Genomic DNA, 20,927 nt, shown 5'->3' on the forward strand with positions numbered 1-20,927 from the left:
AATCCATTTACTGTTGAAAAGGAGAAAATAAAAATTTTACATATTGCTTCTATCCAGAGACATACTGTTAATCTGTTAATATTTTGATGTACACACACTATCCTTTCTGGATTGAATTAGTATAATTCTACTGAATTCTTAAAATACCATGTAGTTATTTTGGGTTACAGTTGTGGGAAGGGATTTCACTTGAGTTTCAGATTTGTTACCCTCTTGGAAGTGTTTAGATAAAGAGCCAAGAAATACATCACTGCTCCCATGGGAACAGAAGAACTGGTGAATATTATTATTAAAGCCTTGAATTTACGTGATCAGGCTTGGACAGAGCACATTTAGACTATTTAGATGTATTCTTTTTGTTCCTTTCTTGTTGTTGTTGTCATATTATCCTTTAATGACATCTTTTCCTTTGTATCTCTTTACCAACTGGCATCACCATACCACTGTTGATGTCATGAGGATGCAGCCACTGACATTGCAGCCCACACAATGGGTGGTCCCCAGGATTGCTGTAAAGGTGCTGGAGAATTCTCTGGATAAAGATCTATGCTGCATCTGTCAGGTGCTTTTGACAATATCATAAGAGGTGATATTTCCATTGTATTTAATGTATAACTGCCGTGTTCTATCTCTGGTTGGTTCGCCAAGGGCTTTGATGATCAGGGCAGAAGAGGAAGGTGCTACCTCATTCTGGGCCTTTCCATTCTGAAGGGTCAGTTTCACTGGAATCCAGATGCTTCCACTTACTTATTTCCTTGGCAATGTCCTTGTCACCACCAGCTTTTCTGAAGACACACCCGTGGGCTGATTTGGGAGCCAGTGCAGAATTGGTATCCACTTCCCCATCAACACACACAAGATCCACAACTTCGGTTTCCTTGAGGTTGAATTTAGGTGTCATGGTAAAGATGGCTGGTGTCGGATGAACCTGGATGCTAACAGATGATGAAGAAAGTTATACCTTTGTCTCCTTCACTCCAAAAGTTGAGTGTCAGACATCGATAATGAAACAACTTAATTTGATATTTCATACACAGTGCATCCTGGTATAGTAGAAATAGCACGAACTAAAATTTGGAAAACCTGGATCTTATCTGGGTCATTATTCCATAATGATCATTTATCCTTGAACTGTTTACTTAAATTGTTTGAGTCTCAGTTTGCTCATCTGTTAAATAGGGATGACAGTATTGGCCATGTTTATTTCATAGGATTATTGGGAAGATGAAGATAAACTCTTTTGAATAAGACTCTTTCTGGGGCTTCCCTGGTGGCGCAGTGGTTAAGAATTCTCCTGCCAATGCAGCAGACACAGGTTTGAGCTCTGGTCCGGGAAGGTTCCACATGCCGCGGAGCAACTGAGCCCACAAGCCACAAATACTGAAGCCCGAGCACCTAGAGCCTGTGCTCCACAACAAAAGAAGCCACCACAATGAGAAGCCCCCGCACCCCAACGAAGAGTAGCCCCCGCTCGCCGCAACTACAGAAAGCCTGTGCTCAGCAACGAAGACCCAAAGCAGCCAAAAATAAATAATTAAAAATAAATAAATTTATTTAAAAAAAGAGGCTTTTTGATCAATTTTAATGCAATACGTAAGATGATATTATTATCCATAAAATAACGTCAAACAGTAATAATAATTCCTGGAAAGATTTGCAGTCAGAAATGCAAATAGGTTTATATGTGAATGTTTTTAATCATCTGAATCTATGCCCCTTATTACTGTGGATAGCATGACAAATTAGCCTTTTATTCATTAGACCAAGGAAACCTGCTTAATCCTTTTACTTATTTAACATTTTTTGAGCAGTTTAAGGTTTACAGAAAAAAAAAAAATGAGTGAAAAGCACAGAGTTCCCTTCTATCCCCTCCCCCACACTTCTCCTCCCCAATTTCCCCAATTATTAACATCTTGCATTAGCGTGGTACATTTGTTACAATTGATGAGTCAATATAGACACAGTCTTATTAACTAAAGTCTGTAGTTTATAACTCTTGGTGTTGTACATTTTATGGGTTTTGACAAACATATGACATATATTCACCATTATAGTGTCACACAGAATAGTTTCACTGCCCTAAAAATCCTATGCTCCCTATTCATCTCTCTCGCCCTCTCCATCCCTCTCTCCCTCTCTTTAAACTCCTGGCAACTACTGATCTTTTTCCTGTCTCCATAATTGTGCCTTTTCCAGAATGTTGTATAGTTGGAATCATACAATATGTAGCCTTTCAGATGGGCTTCTTTCACTTCATAATATACATGTAAGTTTCCTCCATGTATTTTGTGGCTTGATAGCTCATTTCTTTTTATTATCGAATAATATTTCATTGTCTGGATGTACCACAGTTTGTTTATCCGTTCACCTATGAAAGGACCTCTTGTTGGCCTCCAAGTTTTGGCAATCATGAATAAAGCTGCTATAAACATTTGTGTGTAAGTCTTTGTGTGGGCATAAGTTTTTAGTTCCTTTGGGTAAATACCAAGGAGTGTGATGGCTGGATCCTAATGGTAAGTACATGTTTAGTTTTGTAGGAAGCTGCCAAACTGTCTTCCAAAGTGGCCACACCATTTTTCACTCTCACCAGGATTTGGTGTTGTTAGTGTTTTGGATTTTGGCCATTCTCAGAGGGGTGTAGTGGAATCTCAATGTTGTTTTAATTTGCAATTTCCTAATGACGTATGGTGCTCAGCATCTTTTCATATGATTATTTCCCATCTCTATATCTTCTTTTGTGACGTGTCTGTTCATATCTTTTGCCCATTTTTAAATTGGGTTGTTTTCCTACTGTTGAGTTTTTTGTTTGTTTGTCTTTTTAATCTATAAACGTAACGTAATTGTTTTTTTTGGGGGGGAAGGATTATTTATTTATTTATTTTTGGCTTGTTGGGTCTTCGTTTCGTGCGAGGGCTTTCTCTAGTTGCGGCAAGCTGGGGCCACTCTTCATCGCGGTGCGCGGGCCTCTCACTGTCGCGGCCTCTCTTATTGCGGAGCACAGGCTCCAGACGCGCAGGCTCAGTAGTTGTGGCTCACGGGCCCAGTTGCTCCGCGGCATGTGGGATCTTCCCAGACCAGGGCTCGAACCCGTGTCCTCTGCATTGGCAGGCAGATTCTCAACCACTGCGCCACCAGGGAAACCCTGTTGAGTTTTGAGTTCTTTTTATATCTTGGATACCCATCCTTTACCTGGTATGTATTTTGCAAAGATTTTCTCCCAGTCTGTGCATTCTCTGGATACTTGTTTATCTTTAATTATTTAACCTCAACATCACCATCCAACTCTTTTAAAGTACTACCCATCTTCAGGTTGATAGCTATTAAAAAGTTTGAACAGTTTGAGCTTTCCCTTCCTGTTTACCATTGACTCGGTCTGCGGTCGGTTGCATCGTAGATGGGATCAAGTCACCAAGCCCAACAGCAGCTCAACCTCAGACCTCACGTTCTTAAGCCGAATCATCGCTGCCATCATCTGAGAGTCGGCTTGTGGCCTGTCCAAGTTGGCTGGGTCCCGGGGAGCTGACTGGAGCGGCCGACATTTTTGCTGACTGGAGTCATGCTATCTTTGCCAGTTTGCTGGAATAGACACAGACACCGATTGGGTCACGCTGAAGACATTCCTGTCTTGTGAAGCAAGTCTGTTTGTATTTTAGGTTTGCCAGGACTAATGAATTAAAACATTTGGACTCTCCACAACTTGCTGTTTATCAATGCCTCTGACAGGAGGAGGGATTTCTTTTGCTCTTGCTTTTTCTAGAAGCATGACAACATCCTGGCTGTTGGAGAGACAAGGAAAGGAGAGAGGGGTCGTGGAGGGAAGCGGAACAGGGAGGCCCCGTGGGACGCCGGGGTCTGGGGACAGCAGGTAGCAGCGAGCCGCCCTCCCAGCTGTCACTGCTCCTCAGATTGTCAGCGGCTGCTATGCGGCAGGTGCAGCCGGCTCTGCCACTAGGTCTGTGCTCCACAAAGGCAACGACCGGCCAAGGCAGTGGCTGGCCCTGGATTACACAAGTGCAGACACTCAACTAAGTGAGGTAAGGCGACAGGTGTGAAAACCCAACTAAACGCTCAGAGCACCAGCAACTTAACCAAAGCTCTGCTACCGCCGAGAGGAGGAATCAGTGGCCCATTTCCCCCGGCGGTGTGATGAAAAGGCAAGTTGGTTCAGGGGCTCTTGTGGCTGACACCGTGTGGAACTCAAAATCCACCCAACTTTGCCGCCGCCATCCTTTGGGAGGCAGACAGATGTTCTCTGTTGTGTGGAGGGGAGGGACTCTAATTAGCTGTGTTGATCAATTCCATTTCCCGTGGCTGGAAACCCTGCCAGAGATCTATTTACAAAATCCCAGGAGGCAAATTTCCGCCTCTTGTGGTTTATTTCCTGGTGCAGGAGAGCATTGGGAGATTTAGCCAAAAGAGGAGTGAAGCTTTTCATCCTCAGATGTTACGATAAAATGGTTTGGTGATGGTACAGGGCGTAACAATAAGAGTTTTTTCTTTTGGCTACAACTTTAAGGGGTTTTTTATTGTCTGTTTTGTTAAATTTGAGACAGTCTGTTCTATTCCCTAGGAACAGGTGGCTAACGAGATGGTTGATTCTAAGCAGACGAGACTACACAGAAATGTATGTCAGAGCTAAGATAAAGCAAATTTTGAGTCAAGTAACAGTGATTTTATATTACCCTTTTCTTGAGTCGAATGTTTCACATTAATACTTTTTTTCTAACTTAGAATGACATGACTTGGAGTGCTTTATGGTTCATTGCTACTTGTAGTGTTAAATGAATGGGCCAAATATGATTCTAACTGGGTGATGAACAGTTGCTGGTTTTTCTCCAAAGCTATACTAGGTGTTTAATATAAGCATGTTCTTTTTCCATATACTGGTGATAAGATGATTCCATATGTATGTATGTCTAAATATATATATATATATATATATGTATGCATTCGCTTTGGCTCTATAAATAATTGTAAAAACAAAATTCAGTGTTCTAGACACTATTTTTAGATAGAGAAAAGTTATGGGAAAGAATCAGAAACCTTGCTGTGAGAAAATGTCCTGCTAAAGCAGTTCCCAGAATCTCGCTAAGGATGGTTAAAGAGATGATTTATATTTTGCCATTTTTAGAGACATTTTCTTTAAAATGTCATTCAGAGTTTTTGGTTTACTGTCTCCATGAGAAGGAAAGTAGAGGGCTTAGGGGGAAGCATGACTAAAAATAGAAAAGTTAAATATATGGATTTAAATGACAAAGATATCTTGTGTTTATAATAATATCTTTTCCTAGTCCCATTGAACAAAAATTATCAAATATCTTGGTTAAATTATTATACAAAGAAATATTCATGTATTTTCACACACCCCAACCCATATTATCTGTAGCATGCTTTTCCATTCATTTTATCTTAGTTTATTAAATGGTAATTTAGTAGGTGATGTAGATCATCAATAGGATGTTTTTAGGATGTGTCTTTTGCTCATATCACACAACCTTAGAAATATTTGGTAGATTAACAGGTAGTTAATCAGATATTTAAAGCACATACTATTCATAATATAACTGGGGGATATTTTAAAATAGTCTTTGGTATTCTTGAAATAATTCCATGATAGTTATTTGTTACCACTCCCAGATCAATAATTCAGATCCAATTTAGGCTTTTGAGTGTGAAAAGATGTCTGATGCCTTATTAAGACTTCTTTATCCCCCTCAATTAAAAATAAAATACTATATAAGACCTCAAAGGGCCAGGGTTGGACTGGTCAGTGTAAGGGATACTAAAAATGTGAGGTGGGTGGAGATTTTGCCCCATCTTTTATATTTCGTTCTAGATATATTTCCAAAGCACATTTTTTTATAAGCCAGAAAAAGAATTATAAATGGGGCAGGTGTAGGGAAAGAAAGCTAGGAGCTAGGAATATCTTTAAAATAAGAAAGCAGTGCTTACTAACTTTCCCCTCTAAGTTCCAAAGGCCTCTGAGTATTCGAGGGATAATGTTGGGTAAAGTGACAATGGCTCTCTCTTGTCCTTACAGCTGGAAGACCAGGAGGAAGGCCAAGGCTCAGGTGCCCACATGATCAGCACAGCCAGGGTACCTGCGGATAAGCCAGTACGCATTGCCTTCAGCCTCGATAATGCCTCAGGTATGCTCTGCTTTGAGGGAAAGGGTTGCCTCCCCTGCCTGCCGCCTTCTTACCATCATTTTTTCTAGTTCCACAAAGGACATTTAAAAATGCATGCCTGGGGACTTCCCTGGCGGTCCAGTGGTCAGGACTCCGAGCTTCCACTGCAGGGGGCGCGGGTTCGATCCCTGGTCGGGGAACTAAGATCCTGCAGGTTGTGCGGCCAAAAAAAAAAATGCATGCCTGGCATGACCCAATGATGGGGAGCGTGATTCTTCATCATGCATCGTTGGAGAGTGGCTTCCAGAAATGCCTCTGGTGATGCTTCCATCTCCAAACCTTTGGTTGTTTGAGCACATTTCTTCTTCTTCTTTTTTTAAAAAGTATTTATTTATTTAGGCTGTGCCGGGTCTTAGTTGCGGCATGCGGGACCCTCCTTGCGGCATGAGGATTTTTAGTTGCAGCATGCGGACTTCTTAGTTGCAGCATGCATGCGGGATCTAGGTCCCCCACCAGGGATCAAACCCGGGCCCCCTGCATTGGGAGCACGGAGTCTTACCCACTGGACCACCAGGGAAGTCCCTCTTCTTATTTTTTTACTTTTTCCATTTTAGTTTTCTTTTATTTTAAAATTCATGGAGCTATAACAATTTCTAATGAGAACAAATTATGTCATTGTTAAAACTGCATGAGGAAATGTTTATTAAGAGCTGGCAGTTGGCTAGGTAATATAAAAATATCACTGTCCCGGTTCCAGCAGCATTTCCTGAAGCCTAAGTTCCAAATGCTGGTTTCTCACTGGTGCTCCCACACTTCCGGCTAAATAAACAGACTTCAGCGGGAGTGATGAATGGGACAGGTGAGGCGGACCTTCTTGAAATAGTATGGTCTAAGGTGAGGCTGCCATACTTAGAGCCCTTTGTCATGGCTTCCTTCAGTGACCTCTTAACACACATACTCAGTTCCACCGTCTCTGACAGGGGACCTCAGGTGGTGTGAGGTCACAGCAGTGAGGAAGGGAAGGCTTGGATCTCTTCCACTGGTGTCATCTTTTGCTTTCAGTCTAATGTCATCTGTTAAAATCACATAGTCATATGCTTAAACAACATTATCATTTAAACCTTGCATCTTCTGAGGATTGATTCCCTCCTTCCTTCCTTCCCTCCCTCCCTCCCTCACTCCCTCCTTCCTTCCCTTTCTTCCCTCCCTCCCTCACTCCCTCCCTCCCTTCCTTCCTTCCATCCTTCCCTCCTACAATGCTCCTGTACTGTAGGAAGGAATGCTTTAAGAAGTAATGATTGAAAAGGGACAGTTTCCGCCCCAAAATAATGCAAAGTAAGGATCTGGGCTCTGTGAAGCCTGACACTACACAACCCATTTAGACTTTACTATACCAAGTGATTATGGTGGTGACACCTCTGCCCTGGGGTTCCTGGACTATGCAGCCCCCAGTGGAGAATTCGTTCTAGAGTAGGAAGAGGTGAAGCCTTGACTCTTCATCATCTTTTCTTCCAACACTCTTCCCATGGCCACTGTTATATTATATTCCCAATCAAGGTTGCCCTGCAAGACAATGATGAAGGGGAAACCTCCCAAAAGGCAAACCAATCCGTCTCAACTAAGAAATGACAACTACCATTAATTGCATTTGTCTTTGCATTAGATCTTCACTTATATTATTTCTGATCTTTAAAATAACCATGCAATGTAGGCATTAGTATTTCCAATTTGCAGAGACAGAGATCAAGGTCCAGAGACCACACTGTTAGTGAGTAACAGAGTTATGATTTAAACTCAGGTTCCTAGACTGGACTGTCCTAGACTGAACTCTTCATTATCCCATCATGCATCTCTAGGAAGAAAAGGAAGCTATGTTTGTAGGGAAAGAGAGTATGTAAGAACTCTCTGTACTTTCTGCTCAATTTATCTGTAAACCTAAAACTGCACTAAAAAATAGAGTCTGTAATTAAAAACAAAACAAAAAAGAAAAGCTCCTTCTGTTTTTACGCATTTCATAAATGCAAGATTTTGAGGAATAATCAGTGCTTGAGTGGCTAGCTCTCAAGACAGACACATGTAAACCCAAAATCCCAAGGGAGAAAGAAGATGTACAATTTTCTTCCTTGTGCTCATGTCCCACATGAGCAGGACAAGTCCTGTCGCAATCAACAGTGTTACAGAGAAAATTTAGTATATAAAGCTTGGTTATTTCAAACAATATTATTATATCATAATTTTGGGCAACACAAATAAACATATTGGTCCCTCATATTCATTTTAACAAAATTTAATTTATGTACAGAAAAGAACCATGGAGAGGTGGATCTTGCTCTTTGGGCTACATGAATAGACTCTCCCTTGAAGTACAAGATGTACAACTTGTAATTAATTTGCCACCATCCTTTGAACCCTCTTGGCCCCTGACTGGGAATTCCTGCATGTTTTTCATCAGTCATTTTAGATTGGTTTGTTCCAGTCTCTTTCAAATGTCCCAAGAATGCCCAATTCTGAAATTCACAGTTTTTGATACAGTAGCTTCAAATAAGGGTTGTCATTTATTTCAAGTAATTCCTGACTTCTAGTTCTACAGAAAGATGCTCCTGAAGGCTTATGAAGAACCTTCTAAAATTAAATTTTGTAAAATGATCAATGTGTCCCCATATCTCTCGAAAGGGCACCTAACTAGAGAATCCAAGACAGGAGCTGGGGTTCTGTGTTTCTCTGTCTTTCTTAAAATAATCACCCGAGAGCACTCATCAAAAACATATGTTCCATGGCCCCACTCCTCCTGCAGTAGGCTCGGACTGAAGCCCAGCAATCTGTATTTTCCCATGCACCTGAGCTTACAAGTGCACAGAAAGATGCCTTGCAGATATCTGGGGCCACTCCCTCTGAATTCTCGAATAAGGAGTGTGTGGAGTGTCACACCAAGCAACACTTGCCATCATACACACTGTGCATGCCTTTTGAATTCCACTGCATGTGGCCCATAGACCATACACTTAGGGGGAAAACAAAGGAAAAATCCTAGACTTTTACCATAAATGGGAGAACTAAGGTAAACTTTTAGGGAGTAATTCCTTATTATTGAATTTATTCTTGAGGAGTAAGCAGAGTCCATGAGAAAAGGAGATGTCTTTGCCTGTGAATGTTGACTTGTTCATTTCTTACGAGCCTAATACGGTGTTTATTCCTCTGGTCATGTTGGGACCGTTTCTTTTCTTTCTTTTTTTTTTTTTTTTTTGCATATTTATCTGAGACAATTTAGTGTAGAGGTTAAGGGAATATGGCTTTGGAATCAGTGAGCTGTGGTTTCTAGATCTATTTCCATCACTGTTTGTATGATCTTGGGTAAGTTACTCAACTTTGCTGAACTTCAGTTTCTCATAAGATGTGTATGGTAATAACTCACAGAGTTGTTGTGAGAATTAAATGACACTATATAAATAAAACATGTAGCATAGCGCTTGACATAAATTAAGGACTCAGCTAGCCCCTGTGTTTATGATGATTGCTTCTGGAAAATGAAGGAAAGTATAAACCATGAAGCAGCTTTGTGTTTCACCTACATCTCACACTTCTACTTCTTGTCAAGGCAGGGTGTATAGTATAACTGAGCTGCAATTATTTAGGGAGTAATTATCCAGTTGGTGGATTGTGGGTACCTCTGCTTCTGCTCTTATCAGTTAGCTGAGCTTTACTTAGTTTCTATATTTCTAGCATTCTGCCAAAGGCTGGTGATATGTGCAAAGAGAAGTACAATATGATCTCTCCTATGGGTTTTATAAGGCAGAAGTACAATATGATCTCTCTTATGGGGAAAAATCTGTCACCCAGAGCAGATGGGAACAGCTTCTTGGAAGATGTGATAGTCATCCTGGGCTTGAAGGCGGGTAGTGTATAGAAAGGTAGTGTAGGAAAGGTGCCATTTCTGGATGCCAGGTATAAGAAAAGGAAGCTACACATCTTCTAACAATTCTTCTTCCTTTTCCCTTCAAACAGAAAACGTGAGCAAAACCTAAGTCAGGAAGAGCACAATTTGTTCAGGAAATACTAAAACTCTCTTCAGCTGGAACAGAGGTCTGAACTGTGGAAGAGTTCCTGCCATTTACTGGGCCCCACTCTGAGCTGGGCATTGTGCTGGAGTCTTAGGTAGAATGTCTATTTTAGATAGCAGTAGACTAGGGTTCCCAAGTCAATCTTAAAAGTTCAGTGAAAGAGTTTGGATTTGATCAGAAGCAATAGAGTTTCAAGAGTTCTTGAGCAAGGGAGTAATATGATGAAAATGGTGAGTGTTCAATTGGGATAGTCTAGAATGTGGGGAGATGAGAGAATGCCAGGGGCTTTTTATCATGGTACACAGACAAAGTGATGAAAGCCTGGATTAGAGAATGGAATGGGATGATTGAATTCAGAGTACATTTGGAAGGAAGGGTTGAAAGGACTTGGTGACAGACTGACCTGGGAGATGGGGAATTGATCATTGATCATTGATAGCAGAATGAGCCAGAAGTTTTCAAAAAGACTAGGGACCTCTAGGGGCTTAAATAAAGGAAGCAAGTTGTTAGGGGGAAAAAAAGCCTTTTAAAATACAATCAACATTTCTAGCCTACCATTAGACCCCGTCCTTAAGTAACACTTAGCTAGCCATAACTCCCAGAGGCAGCAACGCTTGTCTTTTTTTTTTTTTTTTAAGAATATATTTTATTTTATTTATTTATTTTTTTGGCTGCACCGAGAGGCTTGCGGTATCTTGGGATCTTAGTTCCCCAACGAGGGATCAAACCCGGGTTCTCGGCAGTGAAAGCATGGAGTCCCTAACCACTGGACCTCCAGGAAATTCCCAGCAATGCTTGTCTTTAATAAACTATGATATGACTGGTATTACCTCCAAACTGGGAATTCCAAAGAGGTGACTTTCTAAATTGGGACCGTCATGAAGTTAGTTTTCTCAATAGAAAATGTGCAGAAGAGAAATAGGAATCCCACTTCTTGGGTTATTAGAGACTCACTGGCCCTTCTCCATTTAGATAGAATTTAGAGTTAGACAGACGTGAGGATTTGATGTTAATTACTTGAGAATTTTCTTTATCTTCAGCAGAGCCAATATCTGGCACATTCTTGTGTAAATCTAGACCTTGGCTTTTTAAAAAAATTTTTTTGGTTGTTATTTAGAATCAAGGATACTGGTATCAGCCCTAGCTGGTAGCTTTCAACAATTTGTTTAAAAAATTTTTTTTCAAGCTATTAGAATTTTTCATATCTGGGCATGAATTAATCATAAGACCTTTAGTTTAAAAAAACTAAAGACCCACCCTGCTTAAGTAATACTATTTTGTCCTCACACATCTGGTGTTTTGTGTGGCAGTGGGAATTATGTGGAGTAGCTGAAGTAGCTATCCTTGAATCTAGTTTAACTGGGTATCGTGTGAATGTCTTTCTGCATACATGTGCAAAACTGGCTCTCAGCAAAATTGTGATGCAGGTGAAATGTCTCTTGTCATTGTCCCCTTCCTTCAACTTTTTTCTCCCTCTGGTACCTTTTGGTGTTACTTCTCTCTCCCTCTTCAGGGCCCCAAAGTTTCCGTACTCTCTTCTCTTCACAGTCTCAATCCTTGCTTTTGGGAAAGACTCTGGAAAACCTCATTCACACTAAGCAGTAAGTGTCGAGGTTTACCTTTTTATCTCTCTCAGGGTGTATTTTTGTGTATCAGTAGGAGGTCTAGGGATAAAGTTCCCACTGGAATTCTACCAGCCAACTTGGTAAGGATGGCATTTGGGGACATAGGCTGGGTGAGCCTCTTTGAACTCTCCCAGGTCGCATTCTGTCCCAACTCTGACCCTACCTTTAGGGCTGCCTCAGCATGTACTGATAACAATAAGTTGAAAACCACTCAAGAGTGGGGTGGGAGTGGGGGGGGGTCTGCTATATTTACATCCTTTACAGAGCACAGAGTTGAGAACCACAGTAGAACTTAACTATAAAATCAATAATACAGTATCTATAACCCCTTTGAGTTTGTTATTCTGATATCGGGTGAAGATTCTTTGAGATACAACTGGATTTATTGGTTGGAATCTGTTGCTTAAGGCTGTAAAGAAAGGTCAAAAAGGAAATGAATCCTTATGGAGTCCTTAGGTGCTTTTACTTGTACTATCTCATCAATTTAGTATAGGTGACAACTCTGCAGGAAGATGTTATTATACCCAATTTACAGATGTGGAAACATTGGCTAAGGGAGGTTAAATAACTTGCCTCTAATCAAGCAGTTAATAAATAATGGGAAGGGATTCAAAGCCAGGCCCTTGGGGCTGTTTTTACTTTATTGCCCATTTGGAGGTAGGATCCAAGTAATAAGAGAAAAGAATGATTGTTCCTGTCAGCAGATAGCCTCCCCAATGGTCCTGGGAAATGATGGAGGAAAGTTAGTTCTGATATGTTTTCATAGAGTAGGAAAGAAGAAAGGGAGAGGTAAATTTTATTTAGTGGTGTCTGACAAATAATTATACTTCCAACGAGTTCATCTTGAAACAGATGTTTCTGGGTGAGGGAGTATGCTTTTAAGCTAAATAAGTCAAAATATTCTTACAAAAGGATAAATCAATAAGATTCACAAAATGATAGCTACAATAATAGTGACTAGATGAGTGTTTCAAAGAAACATAAAATCTGTCTTTAAACTGAATCAGGTCTCTCCATGCAGAGAAAATCATTCAGTCTATTTGATGTATGATCTTGTTTGCCTGACTGTTTTAGGTGCTGGTTAAGGTAACATGGTGATTTTTATTAATTATAAACAATTGACAATCTGCTAGGCATCATACGAAAGCTCTACCTTTATCCATATCCATATCTATAGTTTTAATTTTATGGTCCCTGAAAATTCAATGTGTATTAGATTCGCATCTCTAATGTTTAACAAGCAGAAAGCAAAGTTTAAAAAAGCTTTTGATGTGTTTCAAAATGATATTATGCTCTAACAAGAACCAAGGTATCCAGAAAGTTTAAAATAGTTTTTTGATATATTGGTAATGTGATTTGCAAACTTATGTCACTTATTTTATTTCTAAAAATAAAATGTGAATCTTGATTTAGATTTAAAGGGAAAGTACTCAAAGACCTTTCATGTGTAAGTTAAAAAAATTTTTTAGAATAATATTTTAGATAGAAAGTGCTTTGATAAGGAAGCAAAAGAGAAACGCTTTTAAAATTCAGACTTAAATGAAGAGAGCTGAGGTTATGGCCACACCAGGGAAATCTCCCTTAACTTGGCCTGGGGAGAACTCAGTAATTAGAGTCAGGATCTTGACCCTACCTGTTCTCTTTGGATTATTCGGATGATGAAGATACCCTTAACCCCCATCATTAAACACATACTCACATATGCGCATGCGGGCACACACACACACACACACACACACACACACACGTGCCTTGCCTCCCCATTACCACTTTGATTGAGTTTCTGGTGAAAAGGAATTTAAACTCGATTATATTAAGCATTCATTATTACTACTGATTATTTCCTAGGTGCCAGGCTTTAGGCGAAATGGTTGACATATGCATTCCTTTACTAATAAGTTTCTGAGACGGGGAATATGACGTCCATTTTGCAGAGGAGAAAACTGAGTCTCAAAGAGGTTATGTTGATTGTCCACATTCACCAATTAAAAACTGGTCAACCCAGAGATTCAAAGGCAGGTTTATCCATCCTACCAAATGGCACCAACCTGCTGTGTCCTTAGTGGTTAGGAGCCTTCACAGGCAAACAGTCACCAGGAAAGGTTTTTCCTCTGAGCCTCTGCAGTGCAGCCACTGCCCCAACTCACTTGCCGCTTAAGTGTCAGCTTGCCCCTGGTGCCCTGAAGGACAGTCTCCAGGAGACCACCACTCAGGGGTTGTCCTGGAGGCAGGACCATAATGTGTCACAGTGCAAACATTCTGGGGCTCTTCAAAAATTATTAAGAATTTCAAGACAGTGTACCCGGATCATTAAACCAAGCGCGGGCCCGCCTCGGAGAAAAGCTCCTGCGACTGCGCAGGTGCATTCCCACGAAGCCGGCTTCGACTGCCGGAAGTGTAGACGGGTTGAACGGATTCTGGGCCAGCTGCCTCTCCAAGTTCCTGGTTGGGGAGTGGAGTGAGGTTTGGGGATGTTCTCTGAGCATGACTTCTCCCTCTCCTGAGGTCTTCTTCTCTGTGTGGAAACCGACACTCATTCTACCAAGGATTTGGAGTTTCCCAGCGTAGACCCAGTTGTACAATATTTAGGATGGAGGGCACAGTGGGAGGGGGAGAGAGTTGACTCTAAAGTCCAGTCAAGATGTTGTCTAGAGCAGTTGTTCTCAAATGTTGGTTCTCAGACCTGGTCTGGTTCTGATGAAGTTTTCCTCTCTGATGTAAAACAAAAGAAATAAGGACAGCACAGTGAGGTTGTGTGTGTGTGTTTGTCTATAAAGCTAAATTTATCCATTATGATGGATACACTTGCATTCTAAGATTATATTTGTCTTATAATTTTGGTGTTAAAATGTTCTCTGTCATAAAGAGATGTTAAAGATACATGGTCGTTGTTTTGGAATCTTCACTAGCTGAATAAAAATTTGGACAGTCTAAGGGCATGATTCCCAATGTTTTGGGGAAAATTTTACTGGCTCATGAAATACAAGTGCATGGGAACCCATGAAGCCGAAGGTGAAGAAGCACAGGGCAGCATGAAAAGAGCCCTGGGCGGGGAGACACCCTTTAGTCTTACGAGACTCTTCCTTTCGTGGGGCCCTTGTCCTCAGCTCTGCTCTGAGAGTCTGGGACCAGATGACCACCAGTTCCTTCCAGCTGTAGCATTATCTGAGAGCTCTGGCTGAATAATTACTAAATAACAGTGAGGATTTGGATTACAGACCCAATGGGCCTCCCTTATCTGATTCATGGAGAAGCACAGGGCAGACAATTTAAGGAAATCTGAAACAGAATAACCACCAAAGCAACCCAACAGCTGCTAAATAGACACTGAGACAAGCCCATCATAAAATGTACTATGGTATGTCATAATGGTTGGGATACCAATCAGAAAGTTCTATATTAAGTACCATTGACTTAGTCACATTGTGTTTGCAAAACAAGCAGTGAACATCTGCTTATTAAAAAAAAAAAAATTCCTCTTTCATTCTTTCCTTTATCTTTCGTCCTTTAACAAATTCCTGAGGATACATTTTTCTTGGTCCATCAAGCCCACAGTGCCATTTTGGAAAGGAAGCCTATGAATTATTTTCTTAATGCATTAAAAAATGTGGTAAAGTGATTTGCCAGTTTGGCATAGAACCTCAGTCCCTGCCTTGAATGTAATAGACATTTAATAAATATTTGATTGATAAATACATTTTAACAAAAAAGTACTTGCATTCTGATTTTTATCACATTATGAACATATCTAGCAACTACTCTCCTTTTTTCAAAAAAGCCAGATTTTTCAAGGGGGTGTCTTGCATAGCTACTGTACAATTTACTTTGTGCTTCTGGAATTGTCAAAACAAACTTAACTGCTCTTAGGAACTCCGATCTGATATCACTGTCAAAATGTTTTACAACGATTTGGCCAAATGTTTGTGGAACAGCTGTGCTACTAGTCTGCCTGAGTCATTTTCCTTCTTTCTTTTTGGCCCAATCCTGTGATTCATCATTCTGCTTTTAGAATATTTGCCTATTTTTAAAACCAGTCAAAGAAGGCAGCCACTGTTTAAAAGTAAACACACCACACATCAACTTGGAGCAGCTTTGTAAGCAGCTTTGCAAGCACTGAAATTTCTGGCTGGCAGGGATGCCAGCTAAACCAGATGGCATCAAGCAGTGAAATACAGGACTGGCTTTCAAACTCAGTCATCTCCTTACATCTGTCTTTGGTTTTCTTGTTTCCAATGCCATTTCCTGCTTGGATTAAATCAACTTTAAGAAAACTCTTGCTTTTATTTTGTCTTTCTAAAATATTTATTATATGTTTATTTCTATGTCAATCAATTAGACTTTTTTTTTTTTTTTTTCCAACTCGAGGAATCTAATCTTAAGCCTTTACTTATCTGCAAAATTATCAGCTTGGTCCCATATATATGCCTTTACATGGTGTGACTATCAATAATGACAGATTTTTATAATGGGCTTTATTAATTCTGGGTCATACCAGATATTTGCTATTTACTGTAGTAATGCAAATGAATATCTGTTTTCCTTTTTTTTTTTTTTTTAATAATTAAGCAGGAAGGAGCGTGACTTCACAGAGAAGAAGGTGGATTAAGTCCCAGGAAGTTCCATTCCTGGCTATGTTAGAATTCTAGAATGTACTATCTTTTCTGTACTTTGTAGAAGTGGTTTCTCCTTCTAACAAGTGGCTGCTCATCTGTGACTATTAAGGTTGGGGTGCCAAAGTATAATATGTTCCCATTTACCCGTACCAAGTTGTTCCAGCCTTGAACTCAATGAGCGGAAATAATCATGATGTTTGGGTTATTGATATTTTATTGAAGTAAATTGAAATACACCTTAGACCAAAGTCCATTTTGTATACAAACTATAGGTTTTATATAAAGGCTATCTCCAAAGGGTCAGTAGAAACAAATGATTATTTCTGTCTTTTTTAAAAAAAATGTCTGTTTTTTTGTCCAATTCTTTGCAAATGATGGGGTGGATTGAAAAAGCCACAGTATTTGGCAGAAGTTGTCACCTCCGAGTAGAAGAAAGCATTCCAAGGGCCAAGGGATTGACTCTCCTTGTTTCCTTGTGAGATGGCACTCCAGCCTGCAGCGAGAGTCTTGGGAAGATTTCCCTGTTTCTACTTGCTCTCTGCAGCTACATAGCGTCGGTGAACCTGGGGGCATCCATTGTCTGGCAGGTACAGGAACAAATGGATTCACAACTGGTGCCCCATTGCCATTGTCTGAAGCCACTCAAGTGGGAGTATTATTACACTACTCGACTAAAATATAGCAGAGGCCCTTAAGGTGTTTGGAAGAGGTGAATACTGTCCTTGTTTGAATGATATTTCTGGTGATTATCTTCGGTGCCTTCGAAGAAACGTAATCTCTTAGAAGCCAAGAGCTCCTCGTGTGCTGCGTTTTGTTCCAGATAGTACTGTCAGTGAGTAGGGAGAGGATGCTTGCTTCTGCGTTGTGTATGGCCCGTATTACTTCTTCTGGTTCTAAGAGAACTTCAACTGTTTTTATACATAAATTTGTTTATGGTAGTGAGAACATAAAAAGCATGATCTTTCTTTCTTATAATTTAAAATAGATTTGGTATTGAAATTATTCATGTAGCCTGTATTTCATCGTATTCTCGTAGTCATACCTGTGTTAGATATTGTCAACAAGGAGAGGATTGGAAATCTATGGCCAGTGGACCCACAGAGCCAGATACAGAGGTTCTGCTGACAAGAGGGCTGTCCTCTAGTACCAGAGCTAGGTCAGCAGTATGTTCTTTTTTTTTTTTTTTAAACTTCTAAGGACAGTCTTCATTAGTACGAAAATTACTTAGTTAAACCCCAACCTGAACCGCTATACTTCTATCTTTATCTGTAGAAAATAATGGAATAAACACCAATAGCTACTCACTGCTCTAGGTCCCATAACTCTTTAAACTTCCTAGTGAGGGTCAAAATGCTCTACTTCAAGATCATATTATTCTTGAGAAGCACTTTATTCTGACTGTATGCACAGCTTTTCTTTTTTTTTCATTGCAGCATTATTTATTATTACAAAAAATTGGAACTCAATATTCACCAATAGGAAAAGGACAAATACATTCAAATAATAAATGAATGAGTGAATACTGTATATCAGTTAAATGAACAAACTAAAACTAAGTTTATTTAGTTCAATCTCAAACACATAATGTTAATCAAAAAAAAAAAAAGAACAAATTTTAGAAGGATATCTACAATGTGATTCAATTTATAGTTTAAAATCATCCATGCATAGTAATACTATATTACCTATATTGTTTGTGGGTGTATACATACATAATAAAAATATAAATACATACATATGCATGATAACCTCTAAAATCAGGATAGTGGTTACTTCTGAATATGAAGGGGTAGAAGGGGAATAGAGTTGTCTCCACTCACCTTATTTCTTAAGCTAGGTTCTTACCTTTTCTTAGCATATGAATTCAATTGGCATGAATTCCATTAGAAATTCTGCAGTAGAAAAACTCTCCTCCTTGCCAAATAATTGAATGGTACAATTCTCATCATCTTTTTAGTCTAAGGAGGTCAGCCTTACGGCTATGGCAAGGAGAGCAGAAGTATGTTCTGGAAGAGATTTGGAGAAACTTCTCTCAGGTTTCCTCTGATGCTTCTGTGAACCACCTCTTTTGATCCAGCAACACCTGCCTATTGCCAGTCCGCCAGACGAAGGCAGCTGAGGACAGAGATGCGGGCTTTCCCGCATCAGGACAGTATATGGGCCTTGGGTTGGGATTGCTGCCTGGTACGTTGGGAAGAAACGCCCTGATCAGGTTACTGCCTGTCACCCACTGTAACCCAGAGGAAGCTCTGGTCAACTGCCTGTCAGTGGTGGTTTGTGGTAAGAGCCGAGGGAAAACCCACCAAAGCTTGCCACCCTTGGAGTCTTTCAGAGCAGAACTAACACTTTTTTCCACTAACACTTTCTTCTGTCCCAGTGAGGTTGTTCTGGTCACCTCATTATTACCTTGTTAAATAAAGCACTTTCCTGCATATCATATTTTGTGGTTTTGGCTAACGTAGGAGTATTGAAAGATAAGCAGTACTTCTTAATTGGAGAAATACTAGACTGAACATTTGAGGATTCTGATACTTGTTTGCAAAATTTTGGTCAAACCAACTACGCCTTCTGTGCTTCTGTTTGTACCAAAAAATGAGCAAAATTGCCTTCTGCATTCTTTCTGTCCCTAACTGATGCATACTGACGGTGCAAGTCCAAAGATGGTAACAGCAAGAAAACTGTCCTGAGAGAAAGGGCTCTAATAGTGAAGAATCATTTTATTTTCATGTTTTAGATGATACACCTCCTGAAGATGCCATTCCTCTGGTCGTTCCAGAATTAGACCAGCAGCTACAGGTAAGGATTTTTCTGCAGTCTTTCCTCTTTCCTCCTTAGTTTCAGAAAATACAGTGAGTGGAAAAGTCACTGTATTTTGCCTAATTGAGAAAGACTGACCTGGAGACAGAGTGGGGGACATTTCACGTCATCAAGGTTTGCATTTCTAGGGTTTCAAGGTCATGAAGCCCTCAGGTAATGCCCCTGTCTGTTTATGTGGCTATAGCACGAGAATAGCAAGAACTTAGGGGACTTCCCTGGTGGCACAGTGGTTAAGAATCTGCCTGCCAATGCAGGGGACACGGGTTTGAGCCCTGGTCTGGGAAGATCCCACATGCTGCAGAGCAACCAAGCCCGTGTGCCACAACTACTGAGCCCACGTGCCACAACTACGGAAGCCCGCACGCCTAGAGCCCATGCTCTGCAACAAGAGACGCCACCACAATGAGAAGCCTGCACACTGCAACGAAGAGTAGCCCCCGCTCGCCGCAACTAGAGAGAAAAGCCCTCGTGCAGCAACGAAGACCCAATGAAGCCAAAATTAAATTAATTAATTAATTAATTTTAAAAAAAGAACTTAGGGTGTAAGCTCCTACTTTTAAGGAGTTTTGGAGCCTAGGGACAGGGCTGGTCCCTGCTCTCCTTGGCTGTGGATGTTTCTGGGCTGTTGCAGTTTTGGCCCATTTTGGATTAGTGATTTAGTGATAAACTACAAGGGACACGTCATGTGTGGCGAGACTTCAGAATAATCTTCCTTTCTCTACTCCACGCTCACCCTCTCCCCAGTTCTCTGACAATTTGTAATAGAATGTAATTATTTTAAGTTAAGCCTTCTGAATACTGTCTGGTTTGACCTATGAGAAAAATATTTTGTGTGTGTAGTCTATGGATGACCTATCAAAGATATCTCATTTTAATACACCAGAATTATTTGAAAGAAGCTAATTTATGACACTTTAATTTTCTTTAGGTGATATATGGTGATTCCAGAAAGATGGCTTTAGGAAGAGGCTCTGCCTAAAATACCTGGATATTGGCCTTGGGTCAAATATTTGCCTGAGTACTTCACTTTGCTGTCACATTTAGACCAGTCTAATAGGGGTCTTGAATCCTGTGCACAGATATTTGCTTAGTCACCACTTTTTTCTCTAAATACTGGTTCTGAAAGCCTTTAGGAGGGGTCTGCCACCTCCAGTTCCCAACTGATGTTTCCTCTTGTCTTACACTTGGTAGCATTTCCCATTTGTGGGTGCGCTTGGTGTCCTGAAGTCATTTGAGTTTGGGACCCCTGGACCAGAACAGCCCTTGACAGAGGTGGGAAGAACCAAGAATGAGCCCTTACGCAACCCAAGATAGAGTCCTTTTTTTTTGGCTCCAGTTCTTGTCTCTGTGCCCAGTGCACTGAATTAAAACCTGGAAGCGACTAGGTTGGGTCTGAAGAGCTGGTGCGCCACTGCTTGGGTGGTCCCCTGAAAATCTGTCCAGCACAACTCAGGTGTGACCAGACCTCTTGGAGGAGCTCTTATCTCATCTCTGCGCAGTCCTGGGCATCGTCACAGCCCTCAGACAGAAAGCCTGCCAGCAGAGCAATATCAGTAATGTAGAGATTTTGGAAGACTGTTCAGGAGGTTATACTAATGACCTTGCAGCTGCCAAAAGACAGCTCTGTTCTCCTCTAAAATTTCCTCTGCTGCTATCAGCCATCGTATCTCCTTCCTCTCCCGTCCC

The 20,927-nt window shown here is 40.6% G+C and overlaps 1 protein-coding gene and 1 pseudogene across 4 annotated transcripts in view; one reads left to right on the plus strand and one right to left on the minus strand.

The window, feature by feature from the left end:
* Positions 1–391: 391 nt before the first annotated feature.
* On the minus strand, positions 392–2,625 carry LOC118894064 (annotated as a pseudogene).
* Positions 2,626–3,674: 1,049 nt separating this feature from the next.
* MAP3K7CL (MAP3K7 C-terminal like) overlaps positions 3,675–20,927 on the plus strand; it is a 41,115-nt gene continuing 23,862 nt past the window's right edge. The window contains exons 1-4 of one of the 4 annotated variants that reach the window (XM_036850634.1): positions 3,675–4,034; positions 4,571–4,624; positions 6,041–6,149; positions 19,159–19,220. In XM_036850634.1, the coding sequence (XP_036706529.1) occupies positions 4,589–4,624; positions 6,041–6,149; positions 19,159–19,220 (207 nt within the window). In that variant the 5' untranslated portion in view covers positions 3,675–4,034; positions 4,571–4,588. Of the gene's footprint in view, positions 4,035–4,054; positions 4,155–4,570; positions 4,625–6,040; positions 6,150–19,158; positions 19,221–20,927 lie in introns of those variants that run through there. The other 3 variants (XM_036850633.1, XM_036850637.1, XM_036850636.1) reach the window with 3 other exon arrangements.

This window comes from Balaenoptera musculus, chromosome 4, assembly GCF_009873245.2.
Source record: "Balaenoptera musculus isolate JJ_BM4_2016_0621 chromosome 4, mBalMus1.pri.v3, whole genome shotgun sequence".
NCBI classification, from domain to species: Eukaryota; Metazoa; Chordata; class Mammalia; order Artiodactyla; family Balaenopteridae; genus Balaenoptera; species Balaenoptera musculus.